General features: G+C 41.0%; 4 protein-coding genes across 7 annotated transcripts in view; 3 read left to right on the top strand and 1 right to left on the bottom strand.

Annotated features, from left to right (window-relative positions):
* Positions 1–17,504, top strand: part of LOC133847938 (interference hedgehog) — a 35,359-nt gene extending 17,855 nt beyond the window's left edge. For 2 of the 4 annotated variants that reach the window (XM_062283270.1, XM_062283271.1), the window contains exons 3-10: positions 1,015–1,200; positions 7,137–8,419; positions 9,339–9,537; positions 13,240–13,920; positions 13,993–14,184; positions 14,249–14,421; positions 15,708–16,040; positions 16,192–17,504. In XM_062283270.1, coding sequence (XP_062139254.1) covers positions 7,148–8,419; positions 9,339–9,537; positions 13,240–13,920; positions 13,993–14,184; positions 14,249–14,421; positions 15,708–16,040; positions 16,192–16,986 — 3,645 coding nt within the window. In that variant the 5' untranslated portion in view covers positions 1,015–1,200; positions 7,137–7,147 and the 3' untranslated portion in view covers positions 16,987–17,504. The remainder of the gene's footprint in view (positions 1–1,014; positions 1,201–7,136; positions 8,420–9,338; positions 9,538–13,239; positions 13,921–13,992; positions 14,185–14,248; positions 14,422–15,707; positions 16,041–16,191) is intronic. The other 2 variants (XM_062283273.1, XM_062283272.1) reach the window with 2 other exon arrangements.
* Positions 9,717–12,273, bottom strand: LOC133847943 (regulatory protein zeste). The gene is given in 3 exon segments (XM_062283279.1): positions 9,717–11,057; positions 11,131–11,717; positions 11,802–12,273. Coding segments are annotated over 3 exon segments (2,154 nt in total). The 5' UTR covers positions 12,239–12,273; the 3' UTR covers positions 9,717–9,927.
* Positions 17,505–21,043: 3,539 nt separating the features above from the next.
* LOC133848714 (uncharacterized) lies at positions 21,044–21,886 on the top strand. Its single transcript, XM_062284371.1, has one exon. It carries the CDS (start codon positions 21,225–21,227, stop codon positions 21,456–21,458), a length of 234 nt encoding a protein of 77 aa, XP_062140355.1. The 5' UTR covers positions 21,044–21,224; the 3' UTR covers positions 21,459–21,886.
* Positions 21,887–24,522: 2,636 nt separating this feature from the next.
* Positions 24,523–26,664, top strand: LOC133848270 (protein-serine O-palmitoleoyltransferase porcupine). The gene has a single exon (XM_062283766.1). It carries the CDS (start codon positions 24,685–24,687, stop codon positions 26,338–26,340), a length of 1,656 nt encoding a protein of 551 aa, XP_062139750.1. The 5' UTR covers positions 24,523–24,684; the 3' UTR covers positions 26,341–26,664.
* The last annotated feature ends 208 nt before the right edge of the window (positions 26,665–26,872 follow it).

Below are 26,872 nucleotides of genomic sequence, written 5' to 3'. Positions count from 1 at the left end.
TTATGACATGTTCTACGTTCCAAACACACACACACTCAGTTTTGGGGCATCCACCCAACCAGGTATGCAGAGCATTATGTTTTTTGGTGTTCTTAGTTTTATGTGTTTTTAAATGGACAAGCAAACACTAAAAGGGACTTAAAATGTAGCCCTCAGACATTGGGGGCATTCACTATATTGAATTCCAAATAAACTGATTTATGCACATAAACAGCCAAAAGTTGAAGATGAACACAGATCCCACACACACACACATATATTTTAGGCGAATTTTAATCTCTGTTGAAAGGCAATTTGAAGCGGAAATAAATCGCAAAGAATGAATTCATTTGGCGTGGATTTTTATTACTTTATTTTTTCCCCATAAATTTAGTCAGTTTTGCAATAAAACAATTATCACCGACATTATACTATATATTTAACTGCTGTGAAAACAACAAAAAACTAATGATTATATAAGGCAAATGCAATTTTATTTCGCTAATCATATTGTGCAGTAATATACCATATATCATGTATAGTATATTTTTTAAAAGCAATGCAATTACATTTCCCAAATCACTTTATACACTAATATACCAAATATCATATATAGTATATTTACTTAGAGCAATGCACTTTTATTTCCCCAAATCACATTATGCAATAATATACCATATATCATGTATAGTATATTTTTTTAAGAGCAACCCTAATGTCTAGATCTTCGTGTATTTAGTCTTTCGTTTGATGCTTCTTCTTTTTCCAAGTTTGTCGCTCTTCTCTTTTGATATTTTCGGCATTTTATTTATAGTCTTCGCATTTATTTGCCTGTCGCTGAGCTTTTTTTGTGCCACTTTAGGCCTCAATTATTTAGAAATTCATTAAAAGTGCCATCTATTTTCAATATTTATGTGTGTGGCACACCTCCCCCCCTACCCCTCTACTCTATCTACCCTTTTCCCCATCGTATCTATATACTTTGTTGAACGATTGAAAACATTTATCTTATTTTTGCCCTTATTTCCATTGCAGTTTTGCCTTTGTGTGCTGTGTGCGCTAAAATGCAATCCTAAGTTCAACCGGAAAGAGACAGTTCCAACGACCGAGTGAGCGAGAAGACAAAAGAGTTTGCCAGATAGAGAGAGAGAGAGAGTAAGAGCGAGAGAGAGTGGGCTGTAGTGAAGTGACACTGAAGCCAGAACGCGGCTAACAAAAAAGGTAAGTCACTGCCACAATTTTAATAAACGTAATCCTGGCTCATGCAGGCGCCCACGCAGCATGCAACATGCACTGTGTGTGTGTGTGTATGTGGGCGTGCAACACACGCTGCTCCGCGCCCATAAACATAAGTCGAAGCTATAGTTTTCATGATCTGTTGAGGAGAGAGCGGTGGGGAGTTAACGAAAGGCAACCAAACAATACAAATCGTTCTCGTTGCCCACGCAGCGTTCCAAAACGCTCGCCCTGAAGATGCCCCTCGAGAGGGGGAAAAGTGCGGCTGCAGCTCAACAGCTGCATTCAACAGGTGGGGCGTGCAAATTCAGAGAGATAGAGAGAACGCGAGAGTGAGATAGAGAGAGAGAGAGAGCGAAGGGAACTTGTCTGCTTCAGTTAAGTTCAAATCCTGTTGCTGGAATGCAGATTTCGAACTCGTTTACATGCATTCCCCCTCTCTATCTCTCTCTCTCTCTCTCTCTCTCTCTCTCCCCTTCCATCCCCTTCCCACGACTGCTGTGGCGCTTAAAACGCCAGCGTAGCTGCTGTGCTTTTGTTTTGGGCGCGCTGTTCACCGCGCTGCGCTCCTGTGCAGCATCTTCGACTGCTGGTTCCGGTCTTCTTCAATCTTCAGTTTTCAGTCTTTAGTCTACAGAAACAGGTTCCATTGCTCAAGAATTTTTGCCATATCTTTAAGTGAGTGTGTGTGTGTGTGAACCTCTGTGTATCTGTGTGTGTGTGTGTGTTTAATCTGCTGTTGTTGTTGTCTATTTGTTTGTTTGTATAGTTCCATTTTGTTGTTATTGTTGTTGTTCGTGATTTTTCTATTGCTCCTTTTGCTGGCAGCAATAGTTGCTGCTGTCGATGCTGCTGCTGCTCTCAAGTTTTATTGAACTCTCTGTGCAGCAACAACACCAAAAACAACAACAACAACAACAGCAAGAGCAACTTGTAGCAGGTGTTAGTGTTTTACAAGCTGTTAACTGCCTCTGCTTAATGGCCAACAACAACAGTTAAGTCTAACAAATGTTGTTGTTGCTGCTGCTGTTGCTGCTGTTGTTGTTGTCATCATCGTTGTCGCGTTACGCCCTCGACAGCATTTAATGAAATACGCGGCACACAGACACACACACACACATATTAACAGGTCTGCGAGACGGGGGCGGAGGCGGTGGCGGTGGCGGTAGCTACTTGCTTTCGTGGGTCACGCCCATTTTGCAACGCATCTTTTGTCCCGCCTCGCTGTGGCACCTTCACTAATTTCTAACAGTTTTATGCTAATTTCTCGACAAGCAAACATTTGAAGAAGCCGCTAAACAACGACTACAAAGTTACCATTCACTTCTATGTAGTTACTGGTTGCTAATGTTGTTGTTGTTGTTGCTGCTGAGGCCAAAACATGTGTTTTTCGTGCTGTCTCTTAATTTATGCTGTTTAATTTGGCATTTCATTTGATTAATAACTGTTATTCTATGTGTTTTAATGTTGTCTCTGCTCTCTGCTCATTCAAAGCCAAAGCCAAAGCCAAAGCCAAAACAACAATCAGCCTCAGCCAAAGTTGTTTTTTCCACCCAGTTTGTGCGTGTGTGTGGCCTTTGCTTTTGTTTTTGCTTTTGTCAGTGTGTGACTAATCAAATTAGTGGCCAACAATGAATGAAGCAGGCGAAATGCATTAACATTAAGCATTAGCAACATTTGCATTAGCTGCACTTTGGCGTTGGCAACATTCGAAGCGTTAGCAACATGTTGAAATTGTTAAAAAAACATGTTATCAACATATTAAAGGCTAGATTTCTCTACGTTTAAAATAATAATTATTTTAATCACTTTATTTTGAAAGTAATGCTAATTTCAACAAAAATAACTTTGTATGTCTTCTTTAACTTTATTTTTTGTTTAGTAATCGTAGCTACTATGGCTTGTAGCTAAATGTAACAAAAAATTAAGAATAATTTTAATTATTTTCATTGAAATTTCGAAAAAAAAAAATTAGCTTCAGAGAACTTCAATTTAAAAACATAAAAAAAAAAATATATATATATAATTTATTTGAATCTAAAATTTTATTAAATGTAAAATCCATCTTAAAATTCGCCACCATTTAAAACAAATATACAAATATTTAGAATATACATAAATCTAAAAATATTTTAAAAGTCATTTTAAAAAGTCACAAAAAATACAAATACTTTGATACATTGATATAACATATAAATATGGCCTAAATATTTACCACAATTCTTAAATATATTTTATATAGCATCTTAATATTCGATAATTTGAAAAGTAATTTTGAAATTTGTCAATAAAAATACAAATTGTACAATGACATTTCAGTATTTGTATATAACATACTGGAATAAACAATCAAAAAATGATCGAAGCTTTGAATTGAAATCGATTCGTTGAAGTAATAAAGATGCAAACTGCGCATAAAAAATGTGAATGGAATTGGAAATGGAAATGGAAATGGAAGAAACGCAAAAGGGCTTAAAGGCAATCTGCATAGAATGCTCTCCATTTCACATGTTGACGTGCAACATGTTGCACATTCAGTTGCAATTATGCAGCAGGTAATGCAGTTCATCTTTTATTACAAAAATATTTTGATTGCTATTTGGCCAGCGAATTGCAGTCGCAGTCACAGTCTGAGGTTGATCTTTTCCCCAGTTGCGCAGTCACAACAGCAAACAAGTTGCGTCGAGTTTGCTCGACTCTAAGATACCCGATACACTTCAAACAAGTAAGAAAGCTGAGATACTCGCTATTTTGTTTTGCATAATAGCAAAACAGTGCTGTATTCTTCTTAAAATATTCCAAACCATATACCGCAAAAATACTAAAAATATGCCGAAGGTCATATTTGGTGTATCGATGAAGTATCATACTACATTCGAAATAAACTGATTTGAGGGAATTTAAAAAGTAATTTTGTTATTTATACACACGAATATTGTCATTTTATTTACTGATTATAGTCTTCAAGGTCTTTCAAAGTTTTTATTTCTGTATTATTATTATTTTCTGTATTTTATTATATTAAATCTAGTATTAAATACTAAATTAAATACTAAATTTAAATACTAAATTTAATTATACAGTAAAGAGAGAGAGAGAGAGAGAGATAGCTGCTAATGTCTTCCACTCAACTCATTGAATTCTGTTGTCTAGCTGTGTACTTATTTTTTTTTGTTCCGTTTGCCAAGCAATTGTGATGCCCTTCAATGTCATGGATAGAACGGGTATAGCAAACCGATAGCCATTGCCATTGCGAGTTCCCGGTTCCCAGTTCCCAAAGTCGGGGCTCCGACTCCATTTGTGGCTGTGACTCTTTCTCTCTCTGAGTGTGTGTGTGTGTGTGCTTGCAACACATTCTTGCAACGCCATTCATTTGCTCTGTTCTGGTTTGTTTTTTATGCTCTCGCTGGTTTGCCGTGTTTTTTTTGGTTTTTTGTTGTATTTTTGTTTTGCTGTTGCTGTTGTTTGCAGTTGCCTCGTTCGACGGCCAGCCAGCCAGCCTTTTGCCTGGAATGCGCATTAATTTTCAACACACGCAACAACACCAGCAACAGCAACAGGCACAGCAACGGCAACAGCAACAGCCAAGAAACCTGCGTCAATTTCGCGCTTTACTTTTGTTGTCAGATGTTTTAAATCAGCGTCGAGAACTGCGTCGAGGATCGTCGTCGTCGTCGTCGTCGTCGATGTCTGCGGTGTGTAGGCAGTCCGGTTTCGTGCTCCTTGCGTTAACAAGTGGCCACCAGGCAGCTGCACGCGCCTGCCTGCCTTCTCCTTTACTCCACTCCCCTTCCCCCTTCCCCCTTACCCCTTACCCCATCCATCTCTCTCTCGCTGTTTTTGCTGCTGCCCCATAATGACTTTCAAATGGGAGCCTCGTTGCGATTTATGTGCGTCAAGGCGCTGCCACAACAACAACAACAACACACAGATAGAGAGATATTGCAGTAGGGGAATGTGGCAAGGGACAGGTGGAGGTGCAGGTGCAGGTGGGGCAAGGACTTGGGGCAGGGACTTGCGACAGTCCGGGCGGCCGTTTCTTGGAATTCCGTGCGCGCTTTTGTGTTTTCGCTTTGCGTTTCGTTCGCTTTTGGTTTTTGTTTTTGTTTTCGTTTTCGATTTCGTTTTGTTTGGCCTTTTTATTTTTTTTGTTTGCGCCATCGTTTAAATTTCAATTCGAGCCCCAAACTGTCGCAGGCCAGACGCTCGACCAACCCGTTCCGCTGTCCCTCCTCCTTCTGCAACCCCCCGCTCCCCCCCGCACCTGCTTGGGTTGCAGCATCTGCAGCACCTGCCTCGACTGCTGCGGCTGCTGTTGCTGCTCATAATAATGACACGCCATTAAGACGCAGACGATGAGGCACAAGAAGATGAGGCACAAACTCTTCTTCTTCGTCCTGGCTCCAGTTTAAATGGCACATTGCGAGCGGCTGCTTCCGTTGCCACGCCCACTGCAGGTACAGGACAACCTCCGCCTTAGTCTCAGCCTTCCAAAACTCTTGTCATATTGCCCGCGGTAGCTGCTCTTGCTGCTCACACAGTACAGTACAGTTGTGTCCAAGACATCACATTCCAAAGAAATACAAAAATAAAATACAACCGAAAGAGAAGAAAAGAAAAAAAGTATACTAACACGACACAAGTCCGCCCACTTTTGAAGCCTTTGGGGTGTACGAAAAGCGACAAGGCTAAAGCCATGTCTTCCATCATAATTAACTCACAACTCTCGGCAGACGAACTGCTGTTAATGTGAACATAAATGCACGCTGTCCTGTTAAATTAATGTTTCGGGCACTGTAATGCCCCTGTTATCGGGCGTTTTGGGGCGTGGCAAATGATATAGGATATGCGCTGGAGCTGCATATGCTGCAGCTTAATTAGTATGCCAAGTTTGAGGTCAACAGCTCTGCAGCTCGATGAGATCCAGCTGTTGATACAGACGGACAGACAGACAGACGGACAGACGGGCAGACGGAAAAGTAAGTGTGCTGAAAAATAGCCTTACTTCATATAGGGCTTATAGATTTAAGATTTACAAATCGATAAATCCAAATCAGATCAAAACCATTATTTAGTTTCATTTAAAAAAATTCGACATTAAAAAAAATACTGCCCCTATATTATTTTTATTGCAGACTTCAGAAACAAACTAAATTTACGAAGAAAAAAAAAATGTATTTTGTAATATTAAATTTCCCTTTTCACAAATATATGCTCAAATTTAATTCGTATTTTGCCAAACTACAATATCTTTTATTTGAAATTAAATTATTTGCAATTATTATTATTATTACTACAACAAAATTAACATAACTTAATGTAGCTTATTAAAATCAAGAATAGAATTTATTTTATACAATTTGACTTCCTAAATTTCACAAATAGTTATAATAAACTTTTTGTTATAGAAAAGAGAATTATTGTAGATTTTTATAACACTAATGATCACAGTGGTAATATTTAATTATAATAGTAAATCACTTAATTATATTGATTCAATTAATTTATATTAAAATTATATTACCACAACCAAATATATAAATTTTATAATGAAATATCACTATTCTGATTATTAGATTATTATTAAAATTCTACAATAATAATTCTATGAATTATTATATTTATAAACTGAAATTTTAAATTTTGAAATCTTGAATATTTGTTATATTTTAAATTAGAAAATTTATTCTAAAAATCATTGAGAACTTGTGTTTATATATCTTATAATTATAATTATGATTATTATAATTCAATTTGCGCAAAAGAAATCTGCTCGACTATTTCGATAAAGATTATAACGATTATTATTTCTAATTTGTATTAATCAACTTTTTGTTGAACTTAATTTTTATTTTATAATTTTTGTAGAATGCCTTAAAGTTTTCTAATATAGTTTTCTCAATCTTTGCTTATCCTTGCAGTTGGCAACGCGATGAAGCGACTGCTAAAGCTGCCGCTGGCGCTGGCCATAATGCTGAGTATATGCTTCGGCTGCTGCTTTAGTTCCAGCTCCAGCTCCAGTTCCAGTTCCAGTTCAAGTTCAAGTTCAAGCTCCAGCAATCTGCTCGGCGTGTACATTGAACGCGGTCCCGAATCGGCCGTGGCGCCCAAGGGTGACGAGGTTGTGTTCGAGTGTGAAATGAACCTGAAGCCGGATCGACTCGAGTGGCGCTTCCGCTATAGCACAACGGAAGCGTATCGCTATCTGCGCACCGCCGCCGGTTACAATGTGACGAGCAGCAATGAGGAGCGCACCTGGAAGCTGCGCATCTATGTGAGTGCGCAGACCGTGGGCGACTATCAGTGTGTGGCCTGGTACGGTCCGGGTGCAATTGCCTCGACTCCTGGTCGCCTGACGCTCGTCTCCATTGCCGTGGACAATGCGAATGGTAATGGTAATGGGAATGGATACAGTCGACATGCGGTGCGATGGAGTGTGGCGCCCAAGAACTGTGTGCTGTTGCGTTGCGGCTCGGTCAGCTCACAGCCGCCGCCCATTTGGAGTTTCTATCGCAACGGCGAGAAGTTGCCGCAGTCCGAGCTGCTCTCAGGCGCTGCTGGCGCTTTGGTGCTCAACTCTGTGAGCGCCAAGGATGCGGGCAATTATACGTGCGCGGCCACAAATGTGATTACGGGCGAGGAGTTGCGTCTGCCGCAGGTGATTGATTTGCGTGTCGATTACACGGATCGTACACCGCCGTATTTCCTGCTCCAACAGCCGGCCACACAGCTTGCCGCTCGTCCCGGCGAGACCGTTGTGCTCGAGTGTCCGGGCGTTGGTTCGCCGCGTCCCAGCGCCGTGTGGAGCAGCCCCAATGTGCCCAACATCTATCACAATCGATCGCGTGTGCTTGCCTATGGACTCCAAATCACCGATGTCCAGCCCCAAGATCAGGGCTCGTATGTGTGCCGCCTGGACAATGGCATCGCACCGGTGCTGGTTCACATGATCAAGCTGAGCGTGCTGGAGCGTCCGCGCATTCTGCGTGGCCCCAACTCGACGCTGACCAACGAGGGTGATGCTCTCACACTTGAGTGCGATGCCATCGGACATCCCCAGCCGCACATCTATTGGCTGTTCAACGGCGAGGATGCCAGCTTGGATAACGAGACGAGAATCGAGCTCAATCGCCTTGTGATCCATCATGTACAAAAGCGGCACGCGGGCGTCGTTCAATGTTTTGCCCGCAATCAGTTGGGCGAGGTAAGTGAGAAATTCCTTAATGATGTGGCTTTAGTCTAGGATACCTAGACTTTGGGTTTATCTTTATTGAGGTAGTGAATATCTAAAGTACAGTTAAGCTTTTGGTTTGGTATTTTAATCTGTAATCTGTATTTAGCTCAAAATAAAATATGAATATGCTAAATTACATTTCATTGGGTTGTTCTTGCAAATTTTCCTCCTGCTGCTCTAGTATGCGTATCTTTAATCGTTGCACCCTCATTCTGAGTATATGCTCCTGACGCATATTTTGATTAGCTAGCTTTATGTTCATCTTCTCAAGCCTATTGACCTCTGCGGCGTCAAGCATATTTTGTTGAGCTTGCTTTCTGTTCTCAATCTCAAGCTTCCTGGCCTCTACGGCCAAATCTTGCTCTTTCAATGCTGATTCTGCTTTTTTCATGAGAAAGTAACTTCTGCGCTCTTCATAATTTACGTTCTCACCGCCGCCCGTCGTCCGACCTCCTCCCCCACCTTGAACATCTGTTGGCGTTGTCGCTGTGGCCTGCGGAGCTTGCACACCCAGGTTAGAGACGGTCGTCGTGACTGTATATACCCCGTTAGGATGAGCCATCTTTAAATAATTTTTAGAATTATTATAATTGCCAGTCTAGGAACTTTAGAAATTGAATTTACCTTTCAGTTCAGAATTCAGTCGACTTCTATCATAAATGAAAATATGCTGCTTGGGTGACTTGACAGCTTTTCCTATCTATCAAATTGACAGCTCAAATCTGTCAAGTTTTCAGCTCCAATCTACCAAGTTGGCAGCTCCAATCTGATTAGTTCATCAAATAAATGAACAACAATCTTAAGCAACATTCGGATACTGTTCAATTCAATTGCGAATTTGTAACCAAATCTTTCTTTTTATTTTTCTTTTTTTTTCCTCGATCTCTAGACCAGCGAAGGAAATTTGTTGCGTGTGAATCCGTTGCAGATAAGCGGCGAAGACGATCAACCGCTGGGCAATGTTCCATTGCGCTTTGATCACGAACCCAGCCATGGATCCTCCTCATCCGGATCTTCGTCCTCTTCTGGCTCCTCGTCGATGACGTCATCGTCACGCAACAAAAACAAGCGCAAATATATGAGAGTTGGTAAGTACACAATTGTAATTTTTGTTGTTCTTTTTGTTGCTTTGTTCACTGTATTTCATTTCGATTTACAATTACAATTAGAGAGAATGGCTTATGGGGTAATTGATAATCGGTAATTCGTAGTCTGTAATCGATAAACTCCCCAGCGCCCACCCCAAAAAAAAAAAAAACTAAAAGAATTCAAAGTACAATTAAATCCGTTTACAAAAAAAATAGTTGTATAGAAATAATAATAATTACGATAATAATAATAATAATAATAATAGTAATAGTAATCATAATAATTAGCATAAATACAATTATATGTTTGTGTGTAATAATAATATAGGCATAATTTGTAGAAGTCGCGACGTAAACACTACTTTAATCATATATAAATACGCGTTCGAGTTAGAGCAACAATTGCATTTCCAAGTCCACATAGTCCACTTGCGTCTCAGCCTCTGTCTCTGGCTCCTCTTCATCCTCCAGCTGCTCCTCTCCGTCCACCACTTCATCGAGCTCAAGCTCAAGCTCAATCGAATCGATCTCCGCCAGCCGCAGCTGCTGCTGCCGCTGATCGTTGTCGTCATCGTCGTGGTAGGCAAACAACACATCGGACTCGGGCTCCGCATCGCTTATGTCCTCCAGATCTCATGTGCTGGAACATTTGCGCAATTGCTCCTCCTCCTTTTGCAGTATGCGTATCTTCATTTTCAGCTCCTCGACTCGCAGTCGATGCACCTCGCGCATATATTTGAGCTCATCTTGCGCCTTGTTCACCTCAATTTTCTTGGCCTCCGTGGCCAGCTGTTGCTCCTTGCAACGCAACTCCGCCTCCTTCACCTTGAAGTAATTGATGCGCTCCTCATAGTTATCACCGCCCCCGCCGCCGCCCGTCGTCACACCTCCTCCCCCACCTCCAACACCCGTCACCGTGAGCGTTCCCGCGCTGGTGTTGACGCCGCTGTTGCCCGTTGCCGTTGTGGCTGTTGCCAGCGCCACAGGCACGGGCACGGGCACTGAGACGGAGACGGGCACAGGGACGGAGACGGGCACCGTGGTGGCTGCCGTCACTGTGGGCAGGGCGCTGAATGTAAAGGTGGGCGTGCCGCCAGTTAGCTGCATCTTAACAGCAGCCTGTTGCTGCTGCTGCTGTTGTTGTTGCTGCTGCTGCTGCTGTTGTTGTTGCTGCTGTTGCTGCTGCTGGACGACAACGGCAGCGGCTGCCTGCTGCTGTTGCTGCTGATGATGAGCTGCTGCCGCCGCTGCCGCCAACTGTTGCTGCTGTGCCGCCAACTGTTGTTGCGCCAATTGCTGGGCTTGCGCCTGAGCCTGCGCTTGAGCTTGAGCCTGTGCCTGGGCCTGAGCTTGGGCCTGCGCTTGAGCCTGGACCTGCTGCTGTTGCTGGGCTTGGTATTGGGCGAGCGTGATCTGCTGTGGCTTGATCTCGCTGATGATCTGCTGGTTGTAACCGCCGGCGGTGATAGTTGCCATCGTGTGTTGCTGCGGCTGCGCGGGTATCGTGTGTATTTGGGTGGCTATCAAGAAGCGAGTAGGGAATCGAATTGTAGTGACTATATATAATAATAATTGTTTATTTAATTTCGTTACCTGTTGCATCCGAGGGATGCTTGATCTGCAGTATGATCTCTTCGCGTGGACGCGCCGTCTTAAAGTGCAGCAGATCGTTGAGCGTTAATTTATCGGCGCTTATTTGATCCACATTAATCTGGTGTGTGTTCAGTATGTTGGCACTTGCCGCTGCCACAGCTGCTGCGCTCACTTGCAACTTTTGCATTTCGGCCACAGCCGATTGCTGCTGTTGTTGTTGTTGTTGTTGTTGCTGCTGCTGTTGTTGCGCCTCCGCTTGCTGTTGCTGCTGTTGTTGCTGCTGCTGCTGCTGAGCGTCGAGTGGATCGTCCTCCATTTCGCTGACATCGTTGGCATCCATTTCAATCTCATCGAATGCATCGCCTTGCGGATTATGCTCGGAGGCATCGGGACTGATTTGATAATCGGGTTCCACTTTGACGCCGTCGTGATGTTGCTGCTGCTGCTGCTGTTGTTGTTGCTGCTGCTGTTGTTGCTGCAACTGTTGCTGCTGCTGCTGTTGCTGTTGTTGGGCGTTGTTTGCCTTGGCCAGCGCCGAGCTGCCACCTGAGGCGCTGCCATCACGATATGGATATTGTTTGCGTAGACTGCAAAAGAGTGCAAAAGAGAGGAATCATGAGTTTTTGACAGTTGCCACCTTGCCACCTTGCCACCAAGTGTGCGTCACTTACCGCGAATTGAGCCAGAACTTTTGTATCTGCTTGATGTTGCGCATCGCACTCACATGCGGATGCGAATTGAAGTCACGGACAATCTTGTCCCAGGTGTCGCGCACCGAATACTTGTTGCGCTGCTTCTTCCGATGCTTGATGTCGATGACCTCCTCGTGCAGATGGAACAGCGTGTAGAGGACATCCTTCTCCTCGGTGGTGAAGCGCGGCGTCAGCGGCAGCTGTCCTTTGGAGCCACCTGCCGTTGAGCTGCTGCTGTTGTTGTTGTTGTTGTTGCTGTTATTGTTGCCAGCGATATTGTTTGTGGGACTGCCGTCGTTGCTGCTGAGGGCGCCACTTACAGTTACCGTTGCCTGCACGACGCCAACATTGCTGTTGTTGTTATTGCTGTTGTTGGCATTCGCTGAACCGGCGCCCGCATCTCCGGTAGCCGACATTGTGCCCCTGCTCACCACCTCCACCTCACCACTGTTGCCCTCCCTCCTGCTCCACAATTAGTTTTGTTTTGAGTTTTTGTTTTGTTTATGTGTGTGCAGACGAAAAACACACTCAGCACTTAACACTCAAAATAAGAAAAACAAAAAAAAAATTTTACGACTCGTTTGCGAGTTCGAGTCGAATTCTCGCTGGTATCGAAAGTCAGAGACGGAGTAACGAGTACAAAAAACTATGAAAATCAATTGCACTCGTTTCACTAATGTACACACACACGCACACGCTCGCACATATCTCAAAAGCAAGCAAGCGCTCGTGTGTGTGCGCCTGTGTGGATGTGTGTGTGTGTGTATGAGCGTGAGCGTCGGTGTGAGTATTTTTTTGTGCCGTCGTCGTGTGCCGTGTGTCTCGATTGCTTGTGTGTTGTTGTCGCCACCAGCCACTGGGAGCCACCAATTTAATATATATATACAAGCATGTATATATATATATATGTGTGTATATATTGCACTTGAGAGATTTGTATGAATTGTTACACTCGCGCGCTGCACGTTTTGGCACACTGAAATGCGTTGCAATATTTTGGAATTTTGCTTGTATGTAAATGCGCGCGCTTAAATGACTCTCTGCGTTGTTTTTTTTTTACTTATTTTTGTGGCAAGCGCACACAGCAACAGAGCAGCAAAACACACACAGTATATTTGGCTCAAAAACGCGAATGAAGCGTATTGCGATACTACTCAATGCTGCGCATAGCGATACTACTCAATACAGCGATACTACTCAGTGTGCCAAAACGAGCAGACGCGTAGCTGTTAACGCAAAACAGAGCAAATGCTGTAATGCAATGTTAACGCAGATCAGAGCACGCGCTGTTAACGCAAAACGGAGCAAATTGTGCAGTGTTAAGCGATGAAGTTAAATTTTTTGCACATTTGTGTTTTTTCTAAAAAAAAATTACCAATTTATTAATAAAGAGATGTCGTTTTCGTTGTTGTTGCAGCCAACATGGTGCCACCGTCAAGGCCCAACGTCACCCGGCTGGCTGACGACACCGTCATGCTGCGCTGGAATGTGCCCAACAACGACGGTCTCCCGATTCAATTCTTCAAGGTGCAATATCGTCAACTTGGCGGCAATTCTCGCAAGATTCCACGCGAAAGTTGGCAGACAACCAACGATTATATTGAATATGGCAAACAGCAACGGGATCACCATCAGCATGTGAAGAACTTTACGACATCGGTGAACGGATTGCGACCAGATCGCAATTATCGCTTTCGCATCGTTGCCGTCTATTCGAACAGCGATAACAAGGAGGGCAACACATCCATCAAGTTCTTCTTGCAACGCGGTGCCGCCAAATCGAATCTGCCCGTGCCGCAGCTGCATAACATCGAATCGCACTCGGATTTCGGCATTCAATTGCATTGGACATTGTCCTCGTCTCCGTTTCCGTCTCCAACCGCCTCTGCCTCTGCCTCCAATATCGATGGTTATTATGTTTACTATCGTCCCGCGGCTTCGGCGGACAAATACTTTGAAACAACAGTTGAGGGCGGCGACGCACGTCAATTTCTAATCGATCAACTCGATCCTGACACCGCCTACGAGTTCAAGTTGCAGTCATTCAATGCGCATGCCGCCTCCGAGTTCAGCGAGATCAAACAGGGACGCACACAGAGTAAGTACCAGTTGTTGTTTTTTTACTAATTTCTTCAGTCGTAGGTAATCAATGTCTTTCGCATTCGTTCAGAACTTTCTGCTGGACACGCATCAACATCCGCCACGCCCGCCATTGTGCCGCTATCGAAGGCAACTGGGGAGGATGAGCAGCATTCCATGTATCCGGTAATTGCAGGCGCCGCTGGCGGTGGCCTTCTGCTGCTCATTGCCACAGTGGTTGCATGTTTGTGCCTGCGACGACGCAGCAATGCGCCACTTGAGGGTAAGTGAATGAATTTCATCTCGATGTAAAGCAAATCTCTAATTGAACTATCCATTCGAAATAGATGAGAACAAGCCGCAATTGGATCACATTCAAGCGGATTTTGTTAGCTCCGCCGTGCTGGGCGTGGCACCGCATCACAATCACAAGGCTGGCGATGTGCGTCGCCTCAACGGCGTCATTCCACGCATGAATATCACACCCAATCCTCTGGCGCAGGATCCAACGGCTGACAAGGTAAGCTACTGATTCAGAGCTCATCTACTCATAGTAAGCTACTCTTCCCTCCCCCATGGCTTTCATCTATTTGCAAGTTGTACAAAAAACAATCAAACACACACACACATACACACATACACCCACACAACAAATGCAAAACAAAATCAAAAACCTGTTTCGCTGGTTGGTTGGTCAAAATTGTAACGTTTCTTGCCTCGCCTCGCCTCGCCTCCTTCTCCACTGCCACCGCTCCCTCTCGTTGCTGTTCCTCTCGTTGCTTATTTTAAACCTCACCACAATTTTTTTTTTTAATTTTGAGAATTGTTTTCAATTTATTTTCAACTGGTTGCTGTTGAACTTTTCTACACTTTTAGTTCCTCTTTATGTAATTTACTTATTTCTTTCAATTAAATTACACAATTTAGTTTTATATCTCGCTTAGCGGCCAAACATGAAAGAGAAATTATAGGCAGCTATGTTAAGAGACGTTAACGGATGTTTTTTTGTTGTACTTTTTCATTATTTCATTTTCTATATTATTTTTTATTTGATTGTGAGCTAAAAATATGTTGTTAGTATTAAATATAGAGTGGCCGTTAAGTGAGATATGTGTTTAAACTAAATTAAGCATAAATTTGATAGCAAGAACTCGGTTCAGAATCAAAATCATTGCAAAATTGCAAATATATTTGTAGTGCATATTGAAGTGAATCTTGTCTTTTTCCTTGATATTATTTCTTGTGTATACGAATTATACATAACTAAAAGATGTCTTTTTTAAGCTTAAAAAAACTGTTGTAATTAGGATTTTCCTTGCCTTTTTTCTACATCTATATCAGTTAATTATTCTTTAACTAGTCAGTTTTGTACTTTCGTTATCCCATTCTTTATAGTTATTCTTAGATTCTTCTATAATTTCCAGATCTAGTTCAGTTCTTGTGTTGCTATCTCTGTCTTAAGCAAAATACTTATGTTCTTCTGTTGCTATCTCTTTCTAGAACGAAATATTTATTTTCTTTGTTTGTCGATAGCAATTTGTATACAATTTCTTCTCTATATATTCATATTTTTCAAACTCGATTTCGATTTGTCTTTGAAATTAATTTTCCTTCTTTGTTGTCGTATTTGCTGTGTCCGCTCTTTCGCTCTCGCTCTGGTTCGTGGTCTTCTTCTATCTCTCGCTCTCTCTCTGTCGCTGTTGGTGTTGCTCTGTCTTCCGTTCTTCGTCTTCGTCTTCGTCTTCGACTTCGTTTGCCCAGCCAAACTGAAAGAGAGAGAAATCCCGTCCATACCGTGTGTTGCAGAATCGTAATGTGATGGAGCTGCGCTTCCTCCCCCCGCCCAATCCGGATCAATCGAGTCTCGCGGCAGCTGTTGCAGTTGCAGCTGCGGCTGTTGTCGTTGATATCGTTGACAATGATATCGATGCCGATGCCGATGCCGAAGCCGAAGCGGATGCGGACAGTGAGCATGTGGAACAGACGGGCGCTTCATCCTCTTGCGAGACTTTGGAGGCTTGCGACTCGGCCACGCCCATCGCCAACGCCATCACAACGGAGGCGCCCAGCAAGCCGCTGCCACCGCTGCCGCTGCCGAAGAAAACGGCGGCAGCCAAGGCACAACAGCAGCAAGTAAACGTAAATACAACAACAACAACCACAAAAAAAGAAAAAAGAAAAGCCAGTCGAAATTTGTTTTTGATGCCCACATTTCATCATTCATCCACAGCAACCACATTTGATTATTTTATTATTGATTAATACAATGATTTCTTCGATTTGCTTGCAGAACAATGCTTTGGCTGTTGCGGCAGCTGCTGCGTTGCATCAACCAGGACTGCATCATGCGCAGCCGTATCATGCCCCAGGCACGCCCACCATGCTGCAGAAGCGTCTGCAGCCAGCGTCGCAGCTGCAAGCGCCTCCTGTGCCGCCGCATGCCACATACTACTCGCAACAGGCGGCAGTGGCAACAAGTGGCGCCTCACCTATGCTGGATCAACAGCGACGCACGCTGGAACGCAGCGTGCGCAGCTTGCAACAGCAGCAACATCATCAGCAGCAACATCATCAACAGCAGCAGCAGCAACAGGCGGCCATGGGCTATGGACTCGAGGAGGCGTTGGGTACGCCCACGCGCATACCATCGCTGCGACGGCAGCGACGTGCGTCGGGCAGTCAGCACAACAGTCACACCAATCTCAACAATCATCACCACAACAACAACAATAACAACAGCAGCAGCAGCAATAACAACAACAACAATAATAATAATAATAATAATATGAACAGTAGCAACAACAATTTGCCACAGCATCTGCTGCATCACCAGCAACAGCTGCAACAGCAACAGCAGCAGCAGCAGATGATGCAGCCGCATCATCATCATCAGCACCATCAGAATTACAACCATCATCACAATCATCACCATCATCAGAATGGTGGCGTTGGCATTCCCATTGTGCCCGGCAGTCCGCGTGTCCAACGCTCCCCGATGCCCGCCCGTGCTCTCATCAAGCGGACGCGACTCGGCAGCCACACGGACAACATCTCGTCGGGCAGCCTCAACAGCATCGAAGTGTAGTCGATGCACTTCAACAGCCGCAACAACCGCAACAACAACAACAACCCGCCTAGCTTTTAAGACAACTCGTGTTTTTTTTTAATTATTTATTTGATCACTTCTAGTTAGGATTAGACTAAGTTTAATATTGTATGTAGTGTTATTTATTTATTTAATTAACAACAGCAACTCGAATACATTAGCTAGTTGAATTAGTTTGTAAATGAATCCTTATCCCACACATCCTCGCCTTAAAATTACATTTAAAATACAGTTAGTTAGCGTTAAGTCGTTCAACTATTAACGTTATCTCGCTGCTTAATTATAGACAACTAATTTAATCAGTAATTTTATTTTTTAAACCACACACACGTGTACGTATTTTAAGGTTTTACACAATCTCCCAAATTGACAACAAAAAGCAAAAACTGTATTAATAAAACAACATAATGTAAAGTCGCATAAGCTACGTAATATGAAATCAACACTTTTGTATCCAGAATAAAGCGATGCTTTATGGAATCTAACTTCCATCTCAACAAAATCCAAATAATTCGTTTAAGATATTGCATATAAAAGATACTTTGTGGCGCCATCTATAGCTCGAGGTCAGAGTGACGATTTTAAATTGTCCACCATAAAAGTATGCTACAAAAAAATTAATTTCTCTTAATGCTCATATTCAAATTGAAAAATGATCCTAGCTCAGCTATATCCTTTCGTATTTCGACCGGACTTGTTGCATTCGATTCGTGAGGATGAAATCTATCGATCGGTATCAAAAAATATAGGATTAGCTAAGGATCCAACATTTGAAAATTTTCAGCCCAAGAGCCAAGGGAAACATGCGAAAAGTACAAATTGCAGGATAACTCGAGAACCACAAGGACAATTGCGATGTCCTTTGGCAGGATGATAGCTATCATCAAAGGATTTCGATTGACACAGAACCTGCAAGGATAAGGCAGGATATGGCCGAGATATAAACAGTTTTCTGTTTACAATAAAGTCGGTTTTTTTCGAGTCCTGTAAGGACTTTCGTCCTTTTTAAGTACATCATTCAGTTTGTTTTCATAAGAGCAATCCTTGTGCCAAATGACATCGCGATCGTCCTTCAAATGGCTGAGATAAAGTAGATTTTTGAAAATTTTGACTATTTTTCTATACCAACCCCTTGAAAAAATTGAAGTAATATTTTAAAGAAATATCCTTAAAGTCATTGAATGGCAATCGAAAGAATAATTTATCCTGATTATAAAAAGGTAAGTATTGTTAAGATCTTTTGAGATTTGATGAAGATATGACAGAAAAACGAAAGTTATAAAGAATAATTATGTTTGAATTTTAACGGATTCGCTTTTTTGTCGGTGACTTTCATATTTAAAATTGGCGCCCAAATAGATGGTGCCAGTAATTTAGTAGATGACTTGCTGTATTTCTGCTTGCTGCTGATTTATGTTCTCCTAATACATCATTTGATGACCAGACAGTTTTGGTCGTCATTTGCTGCTGCTCTTGGCCACGTTAAGCAGCCGCTACGTGGTGAAAAAGTACTAAGTCGGTAGACGAAATACCAGGCGAACATAAATCAGCAGCAAGCAGAAATACAGCAAGTCACTTGCTTAATTGATGGCAGAAGATTTGCCCCTAAAAGTATACTGCAAGATTTTTAATATTACAATGCATTGTGCCAATAGAAAATAGTTGTGGCATACTTTCAGGCTGCTCTCAAAATTAAATACTCATTGCTCCCTCGAAACATAGATGGCGCTATTAAGCAGTTACCATAGTATCGAAGCTACTAATTACAATTCAATCTTTATAGGATACCTTTATAGAAATATTCTTTAAGTTATTGAATGGTAATGGAAATATCTCAAATTCTCAACAATCTGGTAGAGATGTGGCCATCTAATAAATAATAAAAGAAAATGATGTTTGAATTTTAAAAGAAATTAGCAATTTTCTCTTTAAAAAAGTCATTTTATCTCGAGTCCTGTAAAGTCCTTCGACCCTTTAAGTACATCAAATAGTTTCTATCATCAGGAACATCATGATCGTGGATTTTGTTTAATTTTTTAGTATTTTTTTCTATAAACTTTTGTCTTTTACAAACAAAATCAACTCGCAGCGAATGAACTAAAGTGAAATTTCATTGTTCGTAGTTTGAAATTTGTAGAACCTTCTGGGGTTCCAATCGCTGCTTTTGGGATACCAGAAGCTGCTATTTAACAGTGAAATTATTTTTGACAAGAGAACATAACATATTCGTTTTTTCTAGTGGTCTGGCGATAATGTACACACACATACATACGTAATCTAATTGGAGCAGTGTATAATAAAAATTCACTTTCAATTTGTCTTTATTGAAGTGACTAACAATGAAGCCGTTAAATAAAACATCCATAAATGTACATCGGTGAATGTAAATGTAAATATGTAAGAATGTGTGTATGTATGTTTGTATGTGATGCATGCAATTGCAAGGCAAACAAAGCACATCGTAGAGGTTAACAACACTATAAACCCGGACTCTTGACTCTCTTTTTCTCGCTCACGAGACAAACCCGGAAAGAGAATTCTTGTCGCCAATCCCAGCTTGCAACTTGAAGCACGATTGCTGCAAACAAAGTGAAACCATTAAACGAACAACTTCAACGCTACTCAATGAAATTGGGGAGCAAGCAACAACAACAAAGACAAAAACAACGTATGATTTGAAATTTATTCCACCCACAAGCAGACCCCAGACACAAAAACAAAAACAAAGACAAAGACAACTTCGCTTTGCTCTCTCTCGCAGTGTTTTTCGTTCTCGCTCTCGCGGTTTGCAAATTTGCAGTTTTGTGCTCTTCTTGCTTACGCTCTTCTGCACTGCACACAGTGCAGAGTGTTGCTTTTGCTTCTTCTTCTTCTTCCTCTTCTTTTGCTTCTGCTTCTGCTTGATTTCTGGCTAGACGAGCCCGCCAGACCAGCTGAGCTGCTTGTTGCCGGTCGTTTTTGTTGTGTTGTTATCATACTCTAACTAACGAAAGCTACGTCGATTATTTCACCTGCTTTGATAGTTCTTTGTTATGAATATTAAAAGTTGCTAACGTCGTTCACTTAGAAAATGTTTTAGAATGTTGAAAACTGAAATTTCTTGTATTGAAAGCTTTTAATTATTGACACTAACTAATCATAGTTCTTAAAATAGTTTGCAAATTATTTAAGAAGCAAAAAAAGGGGTTATCAAATTTCAAATTATGCTTGTCAGTTAAAAAAATTGAAATAAATAATATATAGTTTAAAAATAAGTTTAATTAACGTAAACTTTTACAGATTATTTTTGAATTGTTTCTTTCTTATAACCAAACTTTTGAAACCTCAAAATTAATTTAATCATTATAACTTCATTAAAAAATAGGGATCATAAAAATATAAAATATGTATAATGCATGTTTATTATATTAATTTTATATCGTTTTATGCTATTGAATGCTGATATTTTTGACATTTTTACTGTAAATACATGTTTATTATATTATTCAGAAAAAAGTGTCGAAAATATCAGCATCCAATAACATAAAATGATATAAAATTAAAATTAATTTTGATGTTTCAAACATTTAAAACAATTTTATACACAGTAAAAATGTCACAAATATCAGCATCAAATAAAAAATTAACATAATAAACATGCATTATACATATTATTTATTTTTAATTATTCATATTTAGTTATTTATTTACATGTTAATTATTGTACAAAATAATATAATAACTAAAAGAAGGGAGTGCTAGCTACTATGATTATTTATAATTTTGATTTATAGATTGAGATTATGTTTGAGCAAAAGGAAAAACAATTAAAAATGCCAGATTATTTATATTTCGTATATTGTTCGCTCAAGTTAATATATTATATTAAACGCACGTCGTATTTTATGTCAACCCATTTATTATGCATACGTAGCATGCGCTTTGTGTTGCTCCGTTGACAAGGGAGAAAAGGGTAGAGTATGTGACATTTGGCTTGGAAGAGCGACGCCGCTTTGTGTTTTTGTTTTGGTCGTCGATGTGAATGGCGTCGCTTCTAGCAAGCCGCACAGTTGACAGCGGGTTTTCGAGCGAGTCGGAGCGTCGTCTCTTGGCAAAGCATAAAAAAGTAAAGAAAAATAGTGAACAAAGTGAATAGAACTCCTTAGTTAGTTATCATAGTTAGTCTTGACTTGACTTCACTGCAACTCAGTTCAGTTCAGTTCAGTTTAGTGTTCAGAATGCCGTTCCCCATTCATCCGCCCAAGCAGATGCCCTGCCCCCATTGGCAGCACTTTCCGATTAGTCCCGTGGACAGCAAACCATCGCCATTTGGCAGCAACAACGGCAACGGCAACAGCAATAATAACGGAGTCGCTGCTGTGGAGAATAAGCCACCGGAGCCACAATCCTATCGCTATTGTGTCCATTGCAAGGCAGCCGCCAAAGATGTGAGCGACATGTCAAAGGACTAGGACTACGAACGAGATCGCTGGACAATTGCACTCAGTGTTCACCTTGAAGCCACCTCGAACTTCACCCCACTTCACCTTCACCACACACGCACACTCAACACTCTTCAGACTTCAATCAAAGCAATGTGACAACACTTCTTGGGCCCCAATCTCAAGTGGGAGAGAGAAACAATCGCAATGAGTGCAATTCATTGATACGCGTCTCTTATTAAAGTTAGTTTCATGTTATTATTATTATTTTTTTTTTTTTGCTTTGCAAGCTTCATTTGTGCCAATTTTGTAATCATTTACATTTTTTTTTTATATATATATATGTACTTATATGTATGCTTAAGCTAAGATATTTTATACACATATTTTCTAACTATATTTGGTATAACAACAAAAAATAAACACAAAATAAAACGCACGACGCATTTAAAAAACAAGTTTATTCTACATTCACACACACACACATACACAGGCAGACAGCATATTGTATGTGTGTGTGTGTGTACCTGCCTACGTGCATGTGTGTGAAGTTTGTTTTTCTTGAGCGGCACACTTCTCTTCTTTTTTGGGACTTGTTTGTTTGCCTGCTGCTGTTGTTGTTGCTGTCTTGCTTCTCGGCTCGACGACGCGGATCGTGCGTTACTTTTTATCAGTTCTCAAGGTCAGGCCAAAAACGAGAACAGCATTAAAATTTCAGTCACACACACACACACTCACATAAATGTAGCTGCATGTGTGTGTGTGCGATAAGCGTGGAAGCGCGCAGAACAATCCAGCACACAAAACACTCTCGACTCTCGTTTAATCCAGCAACAAATTTGTCGTATTTCGATTCTTAATTTGCTTTGTCTTCTTCTTCTTCTTCGATTGCTTCGCTTCACTTTGCTGTTCTGGGTCTTCAATGGGTTAATTGTTAACAGCTGTCGCAGTCGCCGTCGCAGCCAGCGTCTCAGTCGCAATTGCAATGCAACTGAAATTGTGAGATGGGTGACACAGTTCAACAAACTCAACGCAACAAAGCTCAAGTGCAAAAATAAACGCACACACACACACACACTCTCGCACACACGCATAGAGCAAAAACTAATAACATTGCAACGACTCCCACTCTCTTGGCAACGATTCAAGAGAGAGCGCAAAAAACACTCTCTCATCAGGTGGAACTATTCGAGCCCCTCTACTTGACTTTTCTATACTATATATAACGACTTCGACTTCGCATCGTTCTCTTATCTCAACTCGCAAAAAAAAACGTCGAAAATTTGTTATCTCATATACTGTATTTACCCATATTTATCACTCTATTGGATCGTATCTTTATAACTATTACGTTCACACAGACTGCATAGAGTGTTTGCAAAAAGTTTGTGGACAAAGCTAAATATTATAGACAAACTTTATTTTTAGATGTTTACTTAATGTTGCTTTGATTTTTAAGTAACTTTTTAATTTTTCAATTTGAATCGCGAATTTAACAATTCATAGATTATAAAACCAAAGTATTTCAGAATTAAAATTACCGCACATAGTAGTTTTCATGTTGATAATGTTGAATTAAAAATTTTATACATGCTTCTAATGATACAGATTTATTAAAAATGTTATTTTACATACTTATAATGTCATTTCAAAAATTTTCGCATATTAGAAAGAGTGTGTTGTGTCTTTAAGTAATCCTAAACATATTAAAGTATAGAAAGCTCAACGTGATTCTTTTAAAGAAGTTTTTTTACAAAAGCAACAATACAATATGTATTTACTTCCATTATTAAGGAGTGTGTATTATGCTCAAGACAGATGATGACAATTTTAGCACATAAATGTTGCCATTACAAGAAGACTTTATAAATTTGTACATTTCTTTTATTATCATAATTTGTATTTATGATTTTCCAAAAATTAAAAGTAAAATCCAAACTTTTGATGTGAAAATAATTTTCCAAAAATCAAAAACAAATTTGAAATTTTTGTTTTTTTTTTTTGAAAATTTTGATTAATTTGTATTAATAAAAGAAAACCCTTTAACTTGCTCTCCCAAATTGCAAATTTGTTAAAATACTTTAGGTTCCCATTGTTTTGCAATTGGCCAATAATTGGCGCAACTATGCGAAATTGGTAGCTAAAATTACACTAATTAAAAGTTTGTAGGTTTCTTTGTTTTTCCTTTGTTACTTGCCCTAAACTCTTGCTAAGACAGAGTGCCATAAAATTTAAACAAAGAAAAGTATGTACTTTCGATAAACAGTTTTATGCTGCATTAATAAAATTGAGACAACTATTAGAAATTAAGTTAAAGGTAGTTTTATACTACTTATGCATATTTCATACAAACTAAAGATTCAGAATAAAACATAAACAAAAAATGTATATTGATTGTTTTGCCTTAAGATTTTTAATATTAATTTAAATAATATGGTTTTTAAATGCAAGGAACATTTAAGGCAATATAAAATCCATAATTTTTAAAAACTTATCATATTTAAATAATAATAAAATTTGTTGCAAAAAAGTATCTAATATATAGTTAGTTTACTTTTTTTTTTAAAGATTGTCATTTTACTAATGTGAAATATCTTGATCAATATATGGTATATTCATTGTTTCGATTGTGATCAATTTAATCAATTCAATTTCTTGTTTGTTTTTCTTTTCAAATCTTTTGTGCTAAAATTTAAATTGTGATCCATAGATTTAGTGTAAGGCCGTATATTGAAAACAATTAATTAAAAGATTCTACTCCTCTCAAATACTAAAAGTCTCCTTAGTTTTATAAAATAAACATTTGAATTGGAAGTGATATGTCTCACTCATTGTTCGCTTAAAGATCAAGCTGATCGATTTCAACGATGCGCTGTGATTGACGATAACAAAAATCGATAGACATGTTAAGCATCACAATTGATAAAGTAAATTTGCAATGACTTTAATAAAGTAAAAAAAAAAGAAATTTTAAAATTGGTCTCAGTAATAAACACAAAAAAATAAAAATAAAAATACAACTCAAACTGCAGTTGCATTTGGTATAATTTAGGTGATTTCTTAGCGTGTGGTATATTTGGTATATTTTGAAATTGAACTTGCCGTCGCGCTGTGCGCTGCTCTGTTGATAATCATACGAAGAAATGCACCATTGAAAATGAAATGAAATTCAAATCGTGAGTGAAACACAGAAGAAGCAGACAAAACCAATTTTTGGTTGTTGCGTTCGTACTTTGCCTGAGGCAGCTCTGCGAAGATGGATTATCAGTACTACGACGATGCGGACTACATGGACGATGAAGGCGGCATCGATGGCATCGATGATTTCTACGCTGACCACAAATTCCACAATCGCTACGCTCGTCACACCGATTATCCCGACGATGATGATGATGACGACAATGACGCTGCTGCTGATGATATCCACGACAATTTGGTGCCGGATTATGGCAGCCTGTCGGATCGTCTCTACGATAGCTATGCGAATTGCATGTTGCCATCGCTGATCCAGGTATTCAGCTATTTGTTGCCGCTGCTTTTCGGTTGTTTGCTGTGTCGAGTGCTCTGTCAGCTGTATGCGCGTCGACGGCTGCAGCGACAACAACAACAACAACAGCAGCAGCAGCAGCAGGATGCCAACAGCCGACAGATGGCGCCACTGCATGCCATCAATATCGTCTGCGGCCTTGCAATGCTCTACGTAACACTCGGTGAACGGATGTTGTTGCTGCTGCTGCTGAGCTTCGTCAGCTATGCCCTGCTGCAGCTGGTGCGCTTGAGTCGCGGCGGACAACGAGCGGCTGTGGCGATTGCTGTGCTCAGCATTGGCAGCCAGTTTGTCTATGAGCTGGCGTTGCTCGAACAGCGTCAGGATTGGGCGCAATTGCGTGGCCTGCAGATGGTGGCCAACATGAAGGTCATTTCGCTGGGCTTCGATCTGACCGCCGGACTGCGCAGCATGCCCAGCCTTTGGACGTATCTCGGCTACATCTTCCAGCCGGCCAGCTGCATTCTGGGACCCTGGCTGAGCTATGGTCGCTATCTGGACTCGCTGTGCCATCGTCCGCATTGGCGTCGCTCGCTCCTCCACACGCTGCTCAATCTGTTGCTCTGTCTGCTGGCCCTCAGTGTCTCCAATTGCATTGCGCCCGCTTGGGGTGAACTTCAGCTGCACCGGCAACAGCAGCAGCAGCAGCAACAACATGAAACTGGAGCCCAATGGTTGCTGATGTATGCGGGAGCGTTGAGTGTGCGCAGCAGTCATTATTTTGTGAGCTTCTTGAGTCAAGCGTTGCTCGCCACATCCGGGCAGCAGCTGGACACGCAGAGCCGTTCACTGGGCGCCTTGGTGGCGCGTCCTTGGCACATCGAGTGGCCGCATTCGTTGAGCGCTTTGGTCCGCTGTTGGAATCTGCCGATGCACGAGTGGCTCAAGCGTTATGTGTACAGCGCATCGAAGCAACGATCGAGGCACAACACCATTGTTGCAGTGTTTTGCACTTACATCGTTTCATCGCTGTTGCATGGCATGGACTTTCGCATCTATTTGGTGCTCCTCTCGCTGGCCACCTTTGGCCAGGGCGAGGCGATGTTGCGTCGCCATCTGGCCACTCTCTGCAACGCCTGCATCGCTGCCAATCCGTGTCCAGGTGCCGAACGTTGTCGCTACACGCGTTGCCCTCGGCGTCGTGGTTGGCGCTGTGCCAGCAGCTGGTTGGTCGCCACCATCAATGTGGCATTCACGCTGCTCGACATCTGGCATCTGGCGTATCTGGGCGTGGTGCTGCTGAACGAAACGCTCAGCATGGAGGCGGAGCACGAGCTGCCATTCATGTATCACTGGGCGGCGGTGGGATATCTCAATCATTACATTGGCATCGGCATGTTTATGCTCTATCTGTTCATCTCGTAAGCCCAAATATACAAAGACTGTCTCAACGAGACTGAGAGAGAGAGAGAGAGAGACTGCAACTGCTCCCACTCCATGTGATTATTTGATTGAGTTGATGCTGAAGGATGAAGCTGGAGATCTCCGAACTGATTAAACACTGTGAATCTCTATTTAATCTGTATTTGTTGTAGTCGTGACCAAAATTTTCTCTTTAGTTTTTACGTTTTATACTTATACATATGCTATACATACTTACATCATACTTATATACATAACATACATACTCGCGATGTACTTAATAAATTCGATATTAAATGCGCATACTTTAAGGCACCACAAAATTCTTTTGGGTCAAATGGGATTTATTATCCAACTATCTATCTACGTATATTCTATTCATTATGAATATGGGAATTCTTTGACAAATATGTCGCATGAAACATTATTGAAAATGATAATAAAAAAAACATACATCATAACATGTTTCTTATATTGAAAAGAGATGAATCTTAATTATGATTTTAGAACTATTTTTCTGTTTTAAGATAATTTT

This window comes from Drosophila sulfurigaster, chromosome X (assembly GCF_023558435.1).
Source record: "Drosophila sulfurigaster albostrigata strain 15112-1811.04 chromosome X, ASM2355843v2, whole genome shotgun sequence".
Taxonomy (NCBI): Eukaryota; Metazoa; Arthropoda; class Insecta; order Diptera; family Drosophilidae; genus Drosophila; species Drosophila sulfurigaster.
Note: the sequence above shows the minus strand (reverse complement) of the source record. Positions and strands in the feature narration are given on the sequence as shown.

What these genes read in the sequence shown, in the direction of transcription:
- LOC133848714 (XM_062284371.1), top strand. Translation starts at nt 21,225, where the DNA reads ATGCCGTTCCCCATTCATCCGCCCAAGCAGATGCCCTGCCCCCATTGG.
- LOC133848270 (XM_062283766.1), top strand. Translation starts at nt 24,685, where the DNA reads ATGGATTATCAGTACTACGACGATGCGGACTACATGGACGATGAAGGC.